The following is a 14,479-nucleotide window of genomic DNA, read 5'->3' as shown; positions in this document are numbered from 1 at the left end:
AACCTCATGAAGCTGGTTGAGAGAATGCCAAGCGGGTTTCAAGCTGTTATCAAGGCAAAGGGTGACTACTTTGAAGAATCTCAAATATATTTTGATTTGTTTAACACTTTTTTGCTTACTACATGATTCCATATGTGTTATTTCATAGTTTCGATGTCTTCACTATTATTCTACAATGTGGAAAATAGTCAAAATTAAGAAAAACCCTTGAATGAGTAGGTGTGTCAACTTTTGGCTGGTACTGTATATGTGTATGTAACAATATAATTCAGCACACAACTAACCAAAATAAACATATAATAAATGTAATCACATTCAACTTCATAGAGGTCCTCAATCAATAATTTAAACTGCCTAAGTGGCACCAGCACATCTATCTATTGTGAACTCTGCATTTGTTCCACAAATTAGGGGCAAAAAAAACAAAATGCAGATTTCCCAAATATGTGGAGACTGACGGGATCTCTAGTATTATCAGGTTTTTTGGTAAAGAGTAATTGCCATTCCTGTTCGTTGTGTTAAGTTAACCTTAATTGTTTTTGCATTTTACACATTCTTCTAAAATATTAAGATTATGTATTACATGTTATAATAAAGTGGTATCTATCCCAACAATGCGATTTGCAGGCTTTTTGCAACTTGTACACTTCTGTAAGCCTAATTGAAGCTACAAAAATATGAGTGTTCAACCTTAACATTTGATAACTATACAACAGAACAGATGAATATGTATGGGTAAAATGAACTACCTGAAAGCCTTGCCACTACTTAACTATGCCTCCAGTCTTCTGATCTGATCAGCGGTGTCATATCTCAGTAACACAGCACCAAATAACCCAGCACTAACAACCCACCTTTGCTCTTTTTAAAGAAAACAACTCAACGAAGTGACCCAAGGCCTGCAACCCAGCAGTTGGGTCAACCAAACAACGCCGCCTTTTTCAGGGTGTAGGACAATTATTATGCATGGTGTAACCTACAGTTATTAGTCACCCTGACTTTATATCAACTATTTTATATGGTTAAAGTGCTATTGTAATTATAAACCTGGTCTATCAATAGGCTATAACCGTATCCAAATTGTATATTCATAAAGTTTAAGTTATGCACAGGTAGGGTATTGGTTGATCTTTTTTTTTGCCTATCCTGATGTCTATTATGACATTGCGTTTAACTCTGTTTTATTATCAGGGTTTATGACTCAATCGAACTAAATATAGAACAGTGGCCTTTATATAGTTCTGACATTCAATGGAATATGCTGTTATATACTGAGCAATAAAGGTATAGACCTCGACAGGGCAGCTGAGGCACCAATAGCCTGCGCAGCACCATGGACAGTTCCTGATTTAACACAGGAACCCTGCACGCCCATTTATAAAGATTCAGATGACACGGAGGGATGCACTTCCCCTGGGATTTGATTGGTCCAGGGTAAAGGTCTGAAATAACAAAACTGTGCATGTTTGAAATTATAAATAAGTGTTTTGGAGACCCGTTGACAGAGGCTATGGGATACAGATTTCAGGACTGCATATTTCTGTAATTTTTTGGGGCATGCAGTGAGGTTTTACTTTCATCTAATATGTAGTCATTAAATTATTCCAATGGTTTACCCATGCCAATTGAACGGTGGTGCTGGTATATTATCGAGGAAGGGCGGATACAATACCCCACCAATTATTATTCATACTACTTTAACAGGAAATATACAGCACAATGCAGAATATAACTACCACATTGATGTTGGCTGGCTAGCTCACTCGCTGGGGTTTTCCCTTATGATGGAAATGTTGGGTTATAGACGCAGCCAGTGAGTGTTTATGCATACACAATATAATTTTCATAAATTAAAAACCTCCCCTACAGAAGTAACATATGTGCCTAGCTCGGTTTGCATACACTGTGGTGTAAGTCCTAAATGGCACATATCGCGGGCTACTTTCGACTAGGACTCGTGGTGTTCTGCTCCAGAGTATTAGGGTGCCATTTGGGACTCCACCATGGAGGCATGTGAATGCCCCTTGACTGCAGCTACCCGTGGCATGACAGGAAAAACGCGTGTTTTGTCCTTCAGCCTTAAGGTCTGCCTACATTTAATAGGGGGGATGTTTGCTCATTTTCACTGATATTAAGTTGCTTTGTAATTGTAATAATTTATTAAGAGAATAATATAGTTTACATATGGGCAAATAAATGTTCACTATCCGTCGTGCGTAATAATCGGGACTAGATTGTCTCGGATGATTTGCCAGACCAAAAGAACTATCCCAAAAGAAGTCAAGGTTATTTTGCAACCATGCAGACTGAGGGACTTTAAACCATTGCGAAATCTTACTTAGTTTTGCCTTAAAAACACGTGGTTTGACAGTTTAAGTTATACGTTTACTTTAGATGTTATTTTGACTTATAATTGGATTATTAACCTATAATAGAGATGTTGGTAGGTTAACAGACAATAGTGATAGAAATTGTAGGCTACTCATTCACTTTATTATATAAATAATTGAGTGCTCCTCATGAGATATGCATTATACATTTATCTCAACGCAATTATGTACACTTGATTCACATTGGGAGAGAATTAAACGTTTAAACCTTCGAAATAAAATATAGGATAAGTAAACGAACATATTATGAGTAATTTAGTGCCACGCGGTCCTCTAATGGGCTCTAACACCCTCCTACATTGTAAAATGTTTACAAACGATATACAACACACATTGAATTTGAGCATCAGATGCTGCAAATGGCTCTTCTTCACTGATTTGCACGTTCATGCAATGGCACAATGAGATGGTGCCTGGTTTGTTCCAAAATGTGCTGCAGATGATTTCGCATGGGGTATGGCCCACGTCAATGTACATGTTTTATATGAAATAATAAATCATTCGTTTTATACAATGAGTATTTTCAGGTGATAGTTAAGCTTTTTATACACAATCAAGGTATTTAGGCTACTTTGCAAGTAAGTATCCCCTATGTATTGTCCACCTATTCAGCGATATAACATTCCTGATTGTTAAGTAGCCAAGATAGGCTATGTTTTGGGGGAAAATAAAATGTTCAATATTGTGCAGCTTTGCACGAATTGCAGTAAATAATCGCTAAGGCAACAGAGTATAAGCACTTGCCTCTGTATAGATAACGATCTTTCATAAAACGGTTGCATCATATAAACATGACATAACTATTTTATAAAACATAGCATGGAGTTACGTGAAATGAAATGGGAACTAATAATGAATAATGCTGTACAAAATCACAACAAAATTATTCAGGATAGGATAGATCAGTTGTAAAATTCAGGTTGAAAAATATAGAAATATTTATTATATTTTTTTTATTGTCCCAAGTATTTGTTTATAAATTGCATAGTTTTCCAAATTATTGCTTGTGATTTTGTAACATGGATAATCAACACATTCTCAGTATGGTCACCACTATTTCCACAACGTGACCTGTACCATAATGTAGAAGCGAATACAATACAGTACATTAGGTGAAAAAGAATATGTATATGCATCCGCACTTCTAAAGGCAGTAACAACAATAAATACATACAAGCGGATTATAATTGCTATTTTGCATCAGTGGCAAGAGGATACCATATCATGACGCGCGCTTATCAGTCTTTGATGCACGTTCAATGTATTTACGATTCATGAAATATAGCGTTAAGCTGAGCATTCATGACTCTCTCGTGATGAGTGTGTCCTTCGTATGGCATAATGTTTTCCATCGGTATCTCACACCGCGGCGCAGAGCTCGGGTAAAGGGACGCGTGTCCCTGTGGACCTGCCAGTCCCGCAGCAGCCTGGTAGTGCATGGTAAAGGCGTAGTTCTTTTCGAACTCTGACGAAGGCTCGTGTTTGAAGGAAAAGTTCCCGTTGACACTCAGTGGTGGGCTTAAGGGTCCGTCGAATGATGGACTAGTGCAGTCTGTAAGCGGCAGCGCGGTCTCAAAGAATGGCTCCAGCGCGCTTCCGTATGAATGGGGCTTGACGTGGAAGACGTGGGAGCTGTCCATTGTACCATACGGAGGGCTGGGAAGACCCGGGGTCTGGTAGGAGTATGGATGCGCGGCGAAGGAAGCACTTGCTGGTTGCATATGAGATGGTATCTCCTGTGTCTGCTCCGGGAGGAAAGTTCTGGGGTTGAGCTGGAGACAGCCTGCCACTAGGTTAGTAGTGGGCTGTGACAAGCCCCTACACAAGGCCTGGACAAATGATATGACGTCTGGGCTCTTCCCTGACCGCAGGATCTCTGACAGGGCCCAGATGTAGTTTTTAGCCAGCCGCAGAGTCTCGATTTTTGAGAGCTTTTGGGTTTTGGAGTAACATGGCACAACTTTACGCAAACTCTCCAGAGCGTCGTTGAGTCCGTGCATACGATTCCTTTCCCGCGCGTTCGCCTTGTGGCGCCTCATCTTAAACCTCTGCATCCTGGCTTTTGTCATTTTCTTCTTTTTTGGTCCACGACGTTTAGGCTTTTGATCGTCGCCTTCCTCTTCCTCCTCTTCCTCGTCCTCCTCATCATCATCCTCATCCAGTCTGTTTAACCCATCTTCGTCGTCATCCTCGAGGGCCCCGTGCATGGACTCAAGCGCGCCGTTGTTCTTCTCCATATCCTGTTCGTCCTGGGAGAGCTGACATTCGTCAGTCCAGGTCGCAGAATCCTGGGGTTCTGATGACATCATGGTCTGTTCCGTGTAGGATTTAGTCATATTGGAAATCTGTCAATAAAAAAGACAACCGTGAGCAGACTCATTTGGACATCATTTGGTACTTGACTAATAGCCTATTTAATAAGAGTTCGTTTTGGATCATGGGCTACTGGTGCATTGGGCTACTAATCTAAGTCAAACAAAAAAACTATTTTTGTATCAGATCCAATATTACTTTTGCAATACCGATGATTATATGTGTCATAAAAATTCATAAGAGTTTAAGAGCAAAATGTAGAACATTAATTTGTGGTCAGGATAAACCAAAACATAGGAGCATAATACATCAATTATTCAATTATCACCTAATAATAGCTTGACATAACAAGTCAATTTGATCAAAATTATTTTCAATGACTTATTTTTAAATCTCCAGTTAATTGAGACATCTGAAATGTCAGAATATCAATCAGAATATCCGAATCCCTGTTTCCTTTCTGTAACAGGTGCGAAATGGTCACATCACCTCTCACCTGAGAAGGTTTGCATCAATAAATAATTCAAGCTTGTTCAGAAAACCTTTAACTGCTGAATAATTGTAGCCTGCTTTATGTCAATGTAACAGACAAATCACAGCATTCCTTTCACCCAAAACATTTGCAAAAATAAGTAATTACATTATATGATTGATAAATAAATACCTATGTTTTGCAGAATGATCTTGTTATGACTCTGGCATGCCCCTCCTGAAGTGTGAGGTCCGGTGAATGGACTGTAATGTGGCTGCGCCGACGGATGCTCGTGTTATATAGTGCTGCTGCTGATGCTGCAAGGGACTGGGAGAGAAAGATGAACCTGTATGTCTCTATGGTTGTATCCCTAAAACCATCACCATCGCTTCACCCAATGACTGGCAGGAACAGGCTCCACCCACCCATGGCCTTACTCCCGGCACGCGCCATATGGTCCATCTACGTCAAGCAGAAACGGCCCCAAGCGTCACGTGACACGGTCCCAATCGTATTCGCCAGGGCTCTGTATTCCGCTCCTTTGTGGCCAAAAGAAAGTGGCCATCTGTCGCCAGTTAGGGCCTCCGTGGATCCGTGTGGACCCGCAGGATGGATTAACCCTTTCGAGCGTAGGACATATTCAATCACTACTAATACTTAAGCCCAACCCATTCCCCACGTGTGTCCTCTTATAAATGGGTTGATTATGATGTTATTAATCATGAATATCATAATTATAGAATAATGTACATTGGTGTATAGAACATTAGCCCACTTTGCGGATATTGAACACATTAAATAGCCTAATAAACACGTCACCAAGACAAGAATAAGGCCCTTGTTGTCCGTAAAGGTCCCATACTGGCCCTTCATATCTATTTTTCAGCGCATGATAATGCTGTGAGACATTTTTTCAAATAAAAGTAGGCTATCCATGGAGAAGACCTAATGCAAGTAATTATATACTATGCAACATTGTAATTACAACAATGAATTTAGACCAACTGCATTACTTTTTTTGTTTTGCTCACTGCTGCCTGCATCAGTGTTTATCTGCAATAGTTGGAAGTGTTATTGTCCCCCATCTCTAGCAGTGCGTGATGTTGATTGGCAACAATGGTTGTAATGGTCTGGACGGAGCTGGTTGGAGTAATGAACCTGGAGTCTCCCCCTCTTTTCAATCTGCTGGTCGGCACGCGAGTCGCACGCGCACTAACAAAAGCCTGTTTCACAGCTCACTACCCTGATGCAACGTCCAAAATCTGCAGTCTTCTGTTCAATTTAATCCCCCCCCCAACAAAATCGACGTGTTGACCGTTGTACAGAAAGACACCGTAACAAGTGGGGGTAACAACAGACAATCAAAACAGAACTGAACCACGCGAGCAATCATTAATATTTAAGCAGAATAGTTATAGAGCTGGACTATAAAATGTGTCCCATATAAATAATGAAAATTACATCATCTGCTACCCAAACTAAAACCATACGGACTGTCTGGTCATTCACAAAATGAGTAATTTATATCTTGAGGATGGAATCATTGGTTACTTGCATTTGGTCACATGGAAATGCAACCATAAGCACATAGGGATGAATTATTAATATCTTTAAAGCAGCAATCAGCAGTAGAAAAAAATAACAAAGCGACTCTCAGCTGTTGTTTTGGTAAAAAGCTGAGGGATGGGGCTGGAGAAATGTACCACTCTCAAATTCATAGACAGAGCTATGGATGCAAGGACTGACCATCCATGGTTTCAAAATTAAAGTTTTACTTTGTTTACAAACATTGGAGCAAAACAATTTTATATATTGGGTTCTGATATGGTAGGACAGTTGAACTAAGCTTATGAGACATTTATAAGTTATATTTTTCAAGAATCAATGGGAATATTTTATTTATTTATAAGTCCGTTTAAATAAACCAATTTATACTGAACAAAAATATAAACGCAATATGTAAAATATTGGTCCCATGTTTCATGAAATAAAAGGTCCCAAAAATTGTCCATATGCACAAAAATATTATTTCTCTCAAATTTTGAAAACAAATTTGTTTACAACTCTGTTAGTTAGTATTACACCTTTGCCAACATCCACCTGACAGGTGTGGCATATCAAGAAAACGATTAAACAGAATTATCATTACACAGGTGCACCTTGTGCTGGGGACAATAAAAGGCCACCCTAAAATCTGCAGTTTTATCAAACAACACAATGCCACAGATGTCTCAAGTTTTGAAGGAGCGTGCAGTTGGCATGCTGACTGCAGGAATGTCCACCAGAGCTGTTACCAGAGAATTGGATTTGCATTTCTCTACCATAAGCCTCCTTCGACCTCGTTTTAGAGAATTTGGCAGTACGTCCAACCAGCCTCACAACCGCAGACCACGTGTAACGACACCAGCCCAGGATCTCCATATCCGGCTTCTTTATCCACTGGATTGTCTGAGACCAGCCACACATACAGCTGATGAAACTGAGGAGTATTTCTGTCTGTAATAAAGCCCTTTTGTGGGGAAAAATGGGGCTGGCTCACAAGTGGTGGGCCTATGCCCTCCCAGGCCCACGCATGGCTGCACCCCTGCCCAGTCTGTTAAAATCCATAGATTAGGGCCTAATTTATTTATTTAAATCGACTGATTTCCTTATATGAACTGTAACTCAGGGAAATCGTTCAAATTGTTGCATGTTGTGTCTATATTTTTGTTCAGTATATGTATATATATCCTGCAGTAGCCTAGGCCTGCTGATGGATAATTGTATTCATGTATTCATGGATGCCAAGAAAAGCCAGGCTTTTCTCTGTGTTCATAATTTTCCTTCAATTCACAAGAGTCTGAATGTACTGTATCTCACCGGAGAAAGCATCAGAGTGAGCGAAACAGCGCCCCTCTATCTATGTATGTATATCTGATGTTGTCTGGTCCAAAAGAGTATGCCATTATTGCAGTATCGATGCGTGGGTATAATCACTGGGGAAGCCATACATAAAAGCCATTTTACAACCTGTGTTGTGATAATTATGTTGTTTTCTCTATGACCTGTTAGTTCATATACCTTGCAACTGTGATATAGGCCTAAAGGCTGAGACAATAAGACGATACAGTGGCAGAATAAATTCAACCACAGCTTTGTTTCATCACAAAACCAGAGAGCAACCTCTGTCCAGTGAAGTCCACAAAGCATATTGCATGTAACAAACAGTTACATGACTTAAAGCATGGTCAAGCAAGTTAATATTTGTGACATTTTTGGACGGACCACTAAACAACTATGGATTTAGAACCCCGGAGAGTTACCACAAGTCGCAAAAAAAACAGGAGCTGCCTCCACTATTCCAGCAACATTTCAACTTCAACATTTCAACATCATCAAATCACCTACACTTAGTAGGTGACATCCGAAATGCGAAACTGTAGGTGACATCCGAAACAGTGACATCCAAAATGGTCTATCACTCTATCATACAATACAAACTTTATTTTTTGTTGTCCTAGGCTACCTGGCTAAAATGCTTGTTTGCTAGTCTAACTTCCTTTCATGGGCAATGTTAGCTAGTTAAAATGAGCCTTCTACATCTAGCTACATTGAACTTCCATCCTCTGAAGCCAGGGGCACAATGTATGAATTAATGGCTGGATCAGAATCCACATTATAATCAAATCAAACTTTGTTTGTTACATGCACCGAATACAACAAGTGTAGACCTTACCGTGAAATGCAAACTTACAAGCCCTTAAAGCCCTTAACCAACAATGCAGTTCAAGAAGAGTTAAGAAAATATTTAACAAAAGTAAAAACATTTAAATAATAAAAAGTAACACAATAACATAACAATAACGAGGCTATATACAAGGGGTACCGGTAATCAAGTCAGTGTGCGGGGGTACAGGTTAGATGAGGCAATTTGTACATGTAGGTAGGGGTGAAGTGACTATGCATAGATAATAAACAGCAATTAGCAGCAGTGTACAAAACAAGTGTGTGTGTGGGGGGGTCAATATAATAGTCCGGTGGCCATTTGATTAATTGTTCAGCAGTCTTATGGCTTGGGGGTAGAAACTGTTAAGGAGCCTTTTGGTCCTAGACTTGGTGCTCCGGTACTGCTTGCCGTGTGGTAGCAGAGAAAACAATCTATGACTTGGGTGACTGGAGTCTCTGACAATTTTATGGGCTTTCCTCTGACACCGCATATTATATAGGTCCTGTACTGCAGGAAGCTTGGCTCCAGTGATGTACTGGGCCGTACGCACTACCCTCTGTAGTGCCTTATGGTCAGATGCAGAGCAGTTGCCATACCAGGCGGTGATGCAACAGGTCAGGATGCTCTCGATGGTGCAGCTGTAGAACTTTTTGAGGATCTGGTAATCCATGTAAAATCTTTTCAGTCTTCCGGGGGGTAAAATATTTTGTCTTGGCCTTTTCACGACTGTCTTAGTGTGTTTGGACCATGGAAATTTGTTGGTGATGTGCACACCAAGGAACTTGAAACTCTCGACCTGCTCCACTACAGCCCCGTTGATGTTAATGGGGGCCTGTTCGGCCTGTCTTTTCCTGTAGTCCACAATCAGCTCCTTTGTCTTGCTCACATTGAGGGAGAGGTTATTGTCCTGGCACCAGACTGCCAGGTCTCTGACCTCCTCTCTATAGGCTGTCTTATCATTGTTTGTGATCAGGCCTACCACTGTTGTGTTGTCAGCAAACTTCATGATGGTGTTGGAGTTGTGTTTGGCCTTGCAGTCGTGGGTGAACAGGGAATACAGGAGGAGACTAAGTACACACCCCTGAGGGGCCCCAGTGTTAAGGAGGATCAGCGTGGCAGATGTGCTGTTGCCACCCTTACCCCCTGGGGGTGGCCCGTCAGGAAGTTGCAGAGGAAAGTGTTTAGTCCCAGGGTCCCAGGGTCTTTAGCTTAGTGATGAGCTTCGTGGGCGCTATGGTGTTGAACTCTGAGCTGTAGTCAATGAACAGCATTCTCACATAGGTGTTCCTTTTGTCCAGGTGGGAAAGGGCAGTGTGGAGTGTGATTGAGAATGCCTCATCTGTGGATCTGTTGGGGCGGTATGCGAATTGGAGTGGGTCTAGGGTATCTAGGAGGATGCCGTTGATGTGAGTCATGACCAGCCTTTCAAAGCACTTCATGGCTACCAACGTGAGTGCTATGGGCGGTAATCATTTAGGCAGGTTACCTTCGCTTCCTTGGGCACAGGGACTATGATGGTCTGCTTGAAACATGTAGGTATTACAGACTCAGTTAGGGAGAGGTTGAAAATGTAATTGAAGACACTTGCCAGTTGGGCAGCGCATGCTTTGAGTACACGTCCTGGTAATCCATCTGGCCCCGCGGCTTTGTGAATGTTGACCTGTTTAAAGGTCTTGCTCACATTGGCTACCGAGTACGTTATCACACAGTCATCCAGAACAGCTGGTGCTCTCGCACATGCTTCAGTGTTGCTTGCCTCGAAGCAAGCATAAAAGGCATTCAGCTCGTCACTGGGCAGCTCGCATCTGGGTTTCCCTTTCTAGTCCACAATAGTTTTCAAGCTCTGCCACATCCGACGAGTGTCAGAGCCGGTGTAGTAGGATTCAATCTTAATCCGGTATTGATCCTTTGCTTGTTTGATGGTTCGTCTGAGGGCATAGCGGAATTTCTTATAAGTGTCCAGATTAATGTCCCGCTCCTTGAAAACGGCAGCACTAGCCTTTAGCTCGATGTGGATGTTGCCTATAATCCATGGCTTCTGGTTGGGATATATGTACGGTCACTTTGGGGATGATGTCGTCAATGCACTTATTGATAAAGCTGATGACTGAGATGGTATACTCCCCAATGCCATTGGATGAAACCCGGAACATTTTCCAGTCAGTGCTAGCAAAACAGTCCTGTAGCGTAGCATCCGCGTCATCTGACCACTTCCATATTGAGCGAGTCACTGGTACGTACTGCTTTAGTTTTTGCTTGTGGTCTACAGCGTGTTGACAAAAAGACACACACCCTCACCCCTCGTCTTACCAGACGTAGCTTCTCTGTTCTGCCGGTGCATGGAAAATCACTCCAGTTTTATATTATCCGTGTTGTTCGTCAGCCACAAATCGGTGAAACATAAGATATTACAGTTCTTAATGTCCCGTTGGTAGGATATTCGTAATCGTAGGTTATCAATTTTGTTTTCCAATGATTGCATGTTAGCAAGTAGAATGGATGGCAGTGGGAGTTTACTCGCTCGCATACGGATTCTCAGAAGTCAGCCCGATCTGCATCCTCTTTTCCTCCGTCTTTTCTTCACGCAAATGACGGGGATCTGGGCCTGTTCTCAGGAGAGCAGTATATCCTTCTCGTCGCACTTGTTAAAGAAAAAAGCTTCTTTCAGTTCTTGGTGAGTCGGAGACGGTAGCAGCAACATAATGTACAAAATAGGTTTAAAAAAAAAGTTACAAACAACTAAAAAAAACGAACAAAATAGCACAATTGGTTAGAAGCATGTAAAACGTCAGCCATCCTCTTCGGCGCCATCTTAACAGTATGGAGAATTGCCCAGTATGGAGAATTAAGTAAACCACAAGTCCAAATCCCTATTTCCATCCATGGCAAACTTAGGAAAGGGACAATTTTAGCTAGCTAGTTAAACACTGGAAGACAACACAATCAGATGCAACAATTCAAGTTTTTTTCTGTCAATGACATATGCTCTCAATGCGATTTAGTAGGAGTGACGCCAAATCCAAACTGGCACAGCAGGACCATTCACAGTTTAGCTCACTCACTTTAGCTCAATGCTGATTGGCTATTATGTTATACTTTCTTTATCAAGGGAGGCCAAATGCTCGCTGGCTTCCCTTGCATTCAATGCTACGGGCAGCAACAATCTCCATCAAAATGCCTAAAGTTAAACTCCATAGTGTCTGACACCCCAAGAAAAACACTTACAAGTTCACACAGTTTGCTCGGCTCTGAATCATCCCCGTGGGTCTATATTTAACAGGGTCTTTTAAAATTGCCCTGTTGAGTAGCACAGAGCACGGCTCCGCTTGGTGAACTAGGTAATCTTCAAGTGGCCACAGAACCTGGTCCCCTCGAAGTACTGCCTGAGAGAGAAGCAGGGAACACCTTATCTTGATTCTTTCATAAAACCAGGGCAAGTTGTGTTGGTCGAAAGTACCCTGCTAGAATGCTAGAAGAAGGTCCATCACACATTTTCCCAGACTATATATTTCTATGACCATATAAACTGTGGTAGCAGACGGTTGAGATTTTCAACACCGCCCACAGCACTTCAACACCGCCAAAGAAGGGTTTCCCAAACTCGGTTCTGTCCCCCTGCTGGTTATTTGAATCGGCTGTGTAGTGCTGGGGCAAAAAACCTAACGTGGGCTGCTCTAAAGGGGGAAAACAACAACTAAACGAAACAATTTGTTTGAGTGTTTTACAGACCGTTATTACTAACTTAGGCCTCAATAATACACTGTAAGATCTGACAGCCCCGAATATTTTGCACTGCTGCGATGGTGTAAAAAAAATGCTGTCAACTGAGTGAGCAATTTAAGCTATGGTTAGAGCTGAAACTCCCGAAGTCACCCAACGGTTATAATCAGGGGTGCAGTGCCACTTCCACGCTCAGCCACTTCTCAGAATGGTGCTGTCTTGCAAGATTACTTAATGATTCATTAGTATTTTACATAACAAAACGAATTCCAAAAACACCACTTAATTTCTTATGACAATTTAGGATTTTTCTCATGTGAATAGAACTCAACAGCAGGTGCCGTAGTCTAAAATGTGCTTTGAATGAAACAAAATGCAGGTGGCTGTGTTCAATTCCATCTGCTCTAAAATTCGATGGAACAGTAGTTAGGCTACTTAGCCTACATCATTCAAGAAGATCGAAATGCATATTCACATGAAACAGATTGGGATCCAATGGTTGGCATGCATTCAGCATGGACGTTTTACCTGTAAAATGTGAAGAATTATTATTCATGATTGACAGTGATGACGGCATAATTTGTAATAAGGCCTAATTTGGTATTTTAGGATTGAAAACATATAACATTTTCATTGAGGTACTTATGTGTAGGCATATGGAATCGTGCAATGTGGAGGATGTAGGCCTATTGTATGTATATTCTACAATTATTTTATAGCCTACAATAAGCTACATGTAGGTACCAACTTTCATTCAGAAATTCTGATGTAATAATAATACAAAATTGTGCTCTGGTAGGCTACCTAAAAGATAGCACTACACCACTGGTTATAATAAATGTACAGCAATTGCCATGTGTAGTCAACTGATAGTTCCAGCTATGTTTTGATTGGGACAGGATCCTTGCTGCTTTGAGACAAGCCTTGATAAACCAATCAATGTCAGATTGTTGTTTGCACTGAATCTCCTTTTGGATTTTCAGTTACAATTATGCTGGGAAATGTTAGCTAAGTGGAGGTGAGTGCTAGTGATCATTAGTCTAGCAATTGAAAGCAATGCAGATATTCTCTCTCTCTCTACACACACACACACACACACACACACACACACACACACACACACACACACACACACACACACACACACACACACACACACACACACACACACACACACACACACACACACACACACACACACACACACACACACACATTAGGCCTACAGCCTACTTGATGAGCTTCCCTGATGTTTTCCTGAACTTTCCAATAACTTTCTGATGCATTTCACTTAGTCTACTGATGTGAATCCACTTTTACACCTTTCCTATAGGCTATCAAGTAATTTTGACATATTTTCTTATTGGTTAAAAAGGTCATAAGGCCTACATCGTTTCAAAAACAATCTAGCTGAAACCACTAGCCTATTGGCTTCATTGTTTTACTGCATTTATTATCTTGTAATTGTAGGCAAGGCTACTTGCTGATAGATTATTTTAAATATTATTGTAACAGTAGGCCTACCTACACAATAATATCCTATTTGGTTACTGACCACAATCCATTGAATTAATAACAAGAAGTGTTGATTATTTGGCCTTAGGGAGAGAGAGCACAGCGTACGGAATTAAACATAGCACCGCAGGAAGCAACACAATCTCACATTCAATTCGTGCATATATGTACATAATGCATTTCAGCAAATTTCGTGCGTTTTCAGTAAGAGGTGCTGGAAGTGTCGCAGATAAATTGAAATACATTTGCCAAATTATATAATTACTTCTGTCTCTACAGAAATAAATGAAATAATTGCAAATACTACACTATAGAGCATAATTTAGCCACAGATGATTAATAGCTTATTTAAAAAATGTATTG

General features: G+C 40.9%; 1 protein-coding gene across 1 annotated transcript; it reads right to left on the bottom strand.

Annotated features, from left to right (window-relative positions):
- Positions 1-5,534, bottom strand: LOC115119203 (neurogenic differentiation factor 1-like). Its single transcript, XM_029647961.2, has 2 exons — positions 5,368-5,534; positions 1-4,735 (listed from the first exon to the last, which is right to left on the bottom strand). The coding sequence occupies exon 2, from the start codon at positions 4,724-4,726 to the stop codon at positions 3,656-3,658; it is 1,071 nt and encodes a 356-aa protein (XP_029503821.1). The 5' UTR covers positions 4,727-4,735; positions 5,368-5,534; the 3' UTR covers positions 1-3,655.
- Between the last annotated feature and the right edge of the window lie 8,945 nt (positions 5,535-14,479).

Source organism: Oncorhynchus nerka, linkage group LG1 (assembly GCF_034236695.1).
Source record: "Oncorhynchus nerka isolate Pitt River linkage group LG1, Oner_Uvic_2.0, whole genome shotgun sequence".
Taxonomy (NCBI): Eukaryota; Metazoa; Chordata; class Actinopteri; order Salmoniformes; family Salmonidae; genus Oncorhynchus; species Oncorhynchus nerka.
Note: the sequence above shows the minus strand (reverse complement) of the source record. Positions and strands in the feature narration are given on the sequence as shown.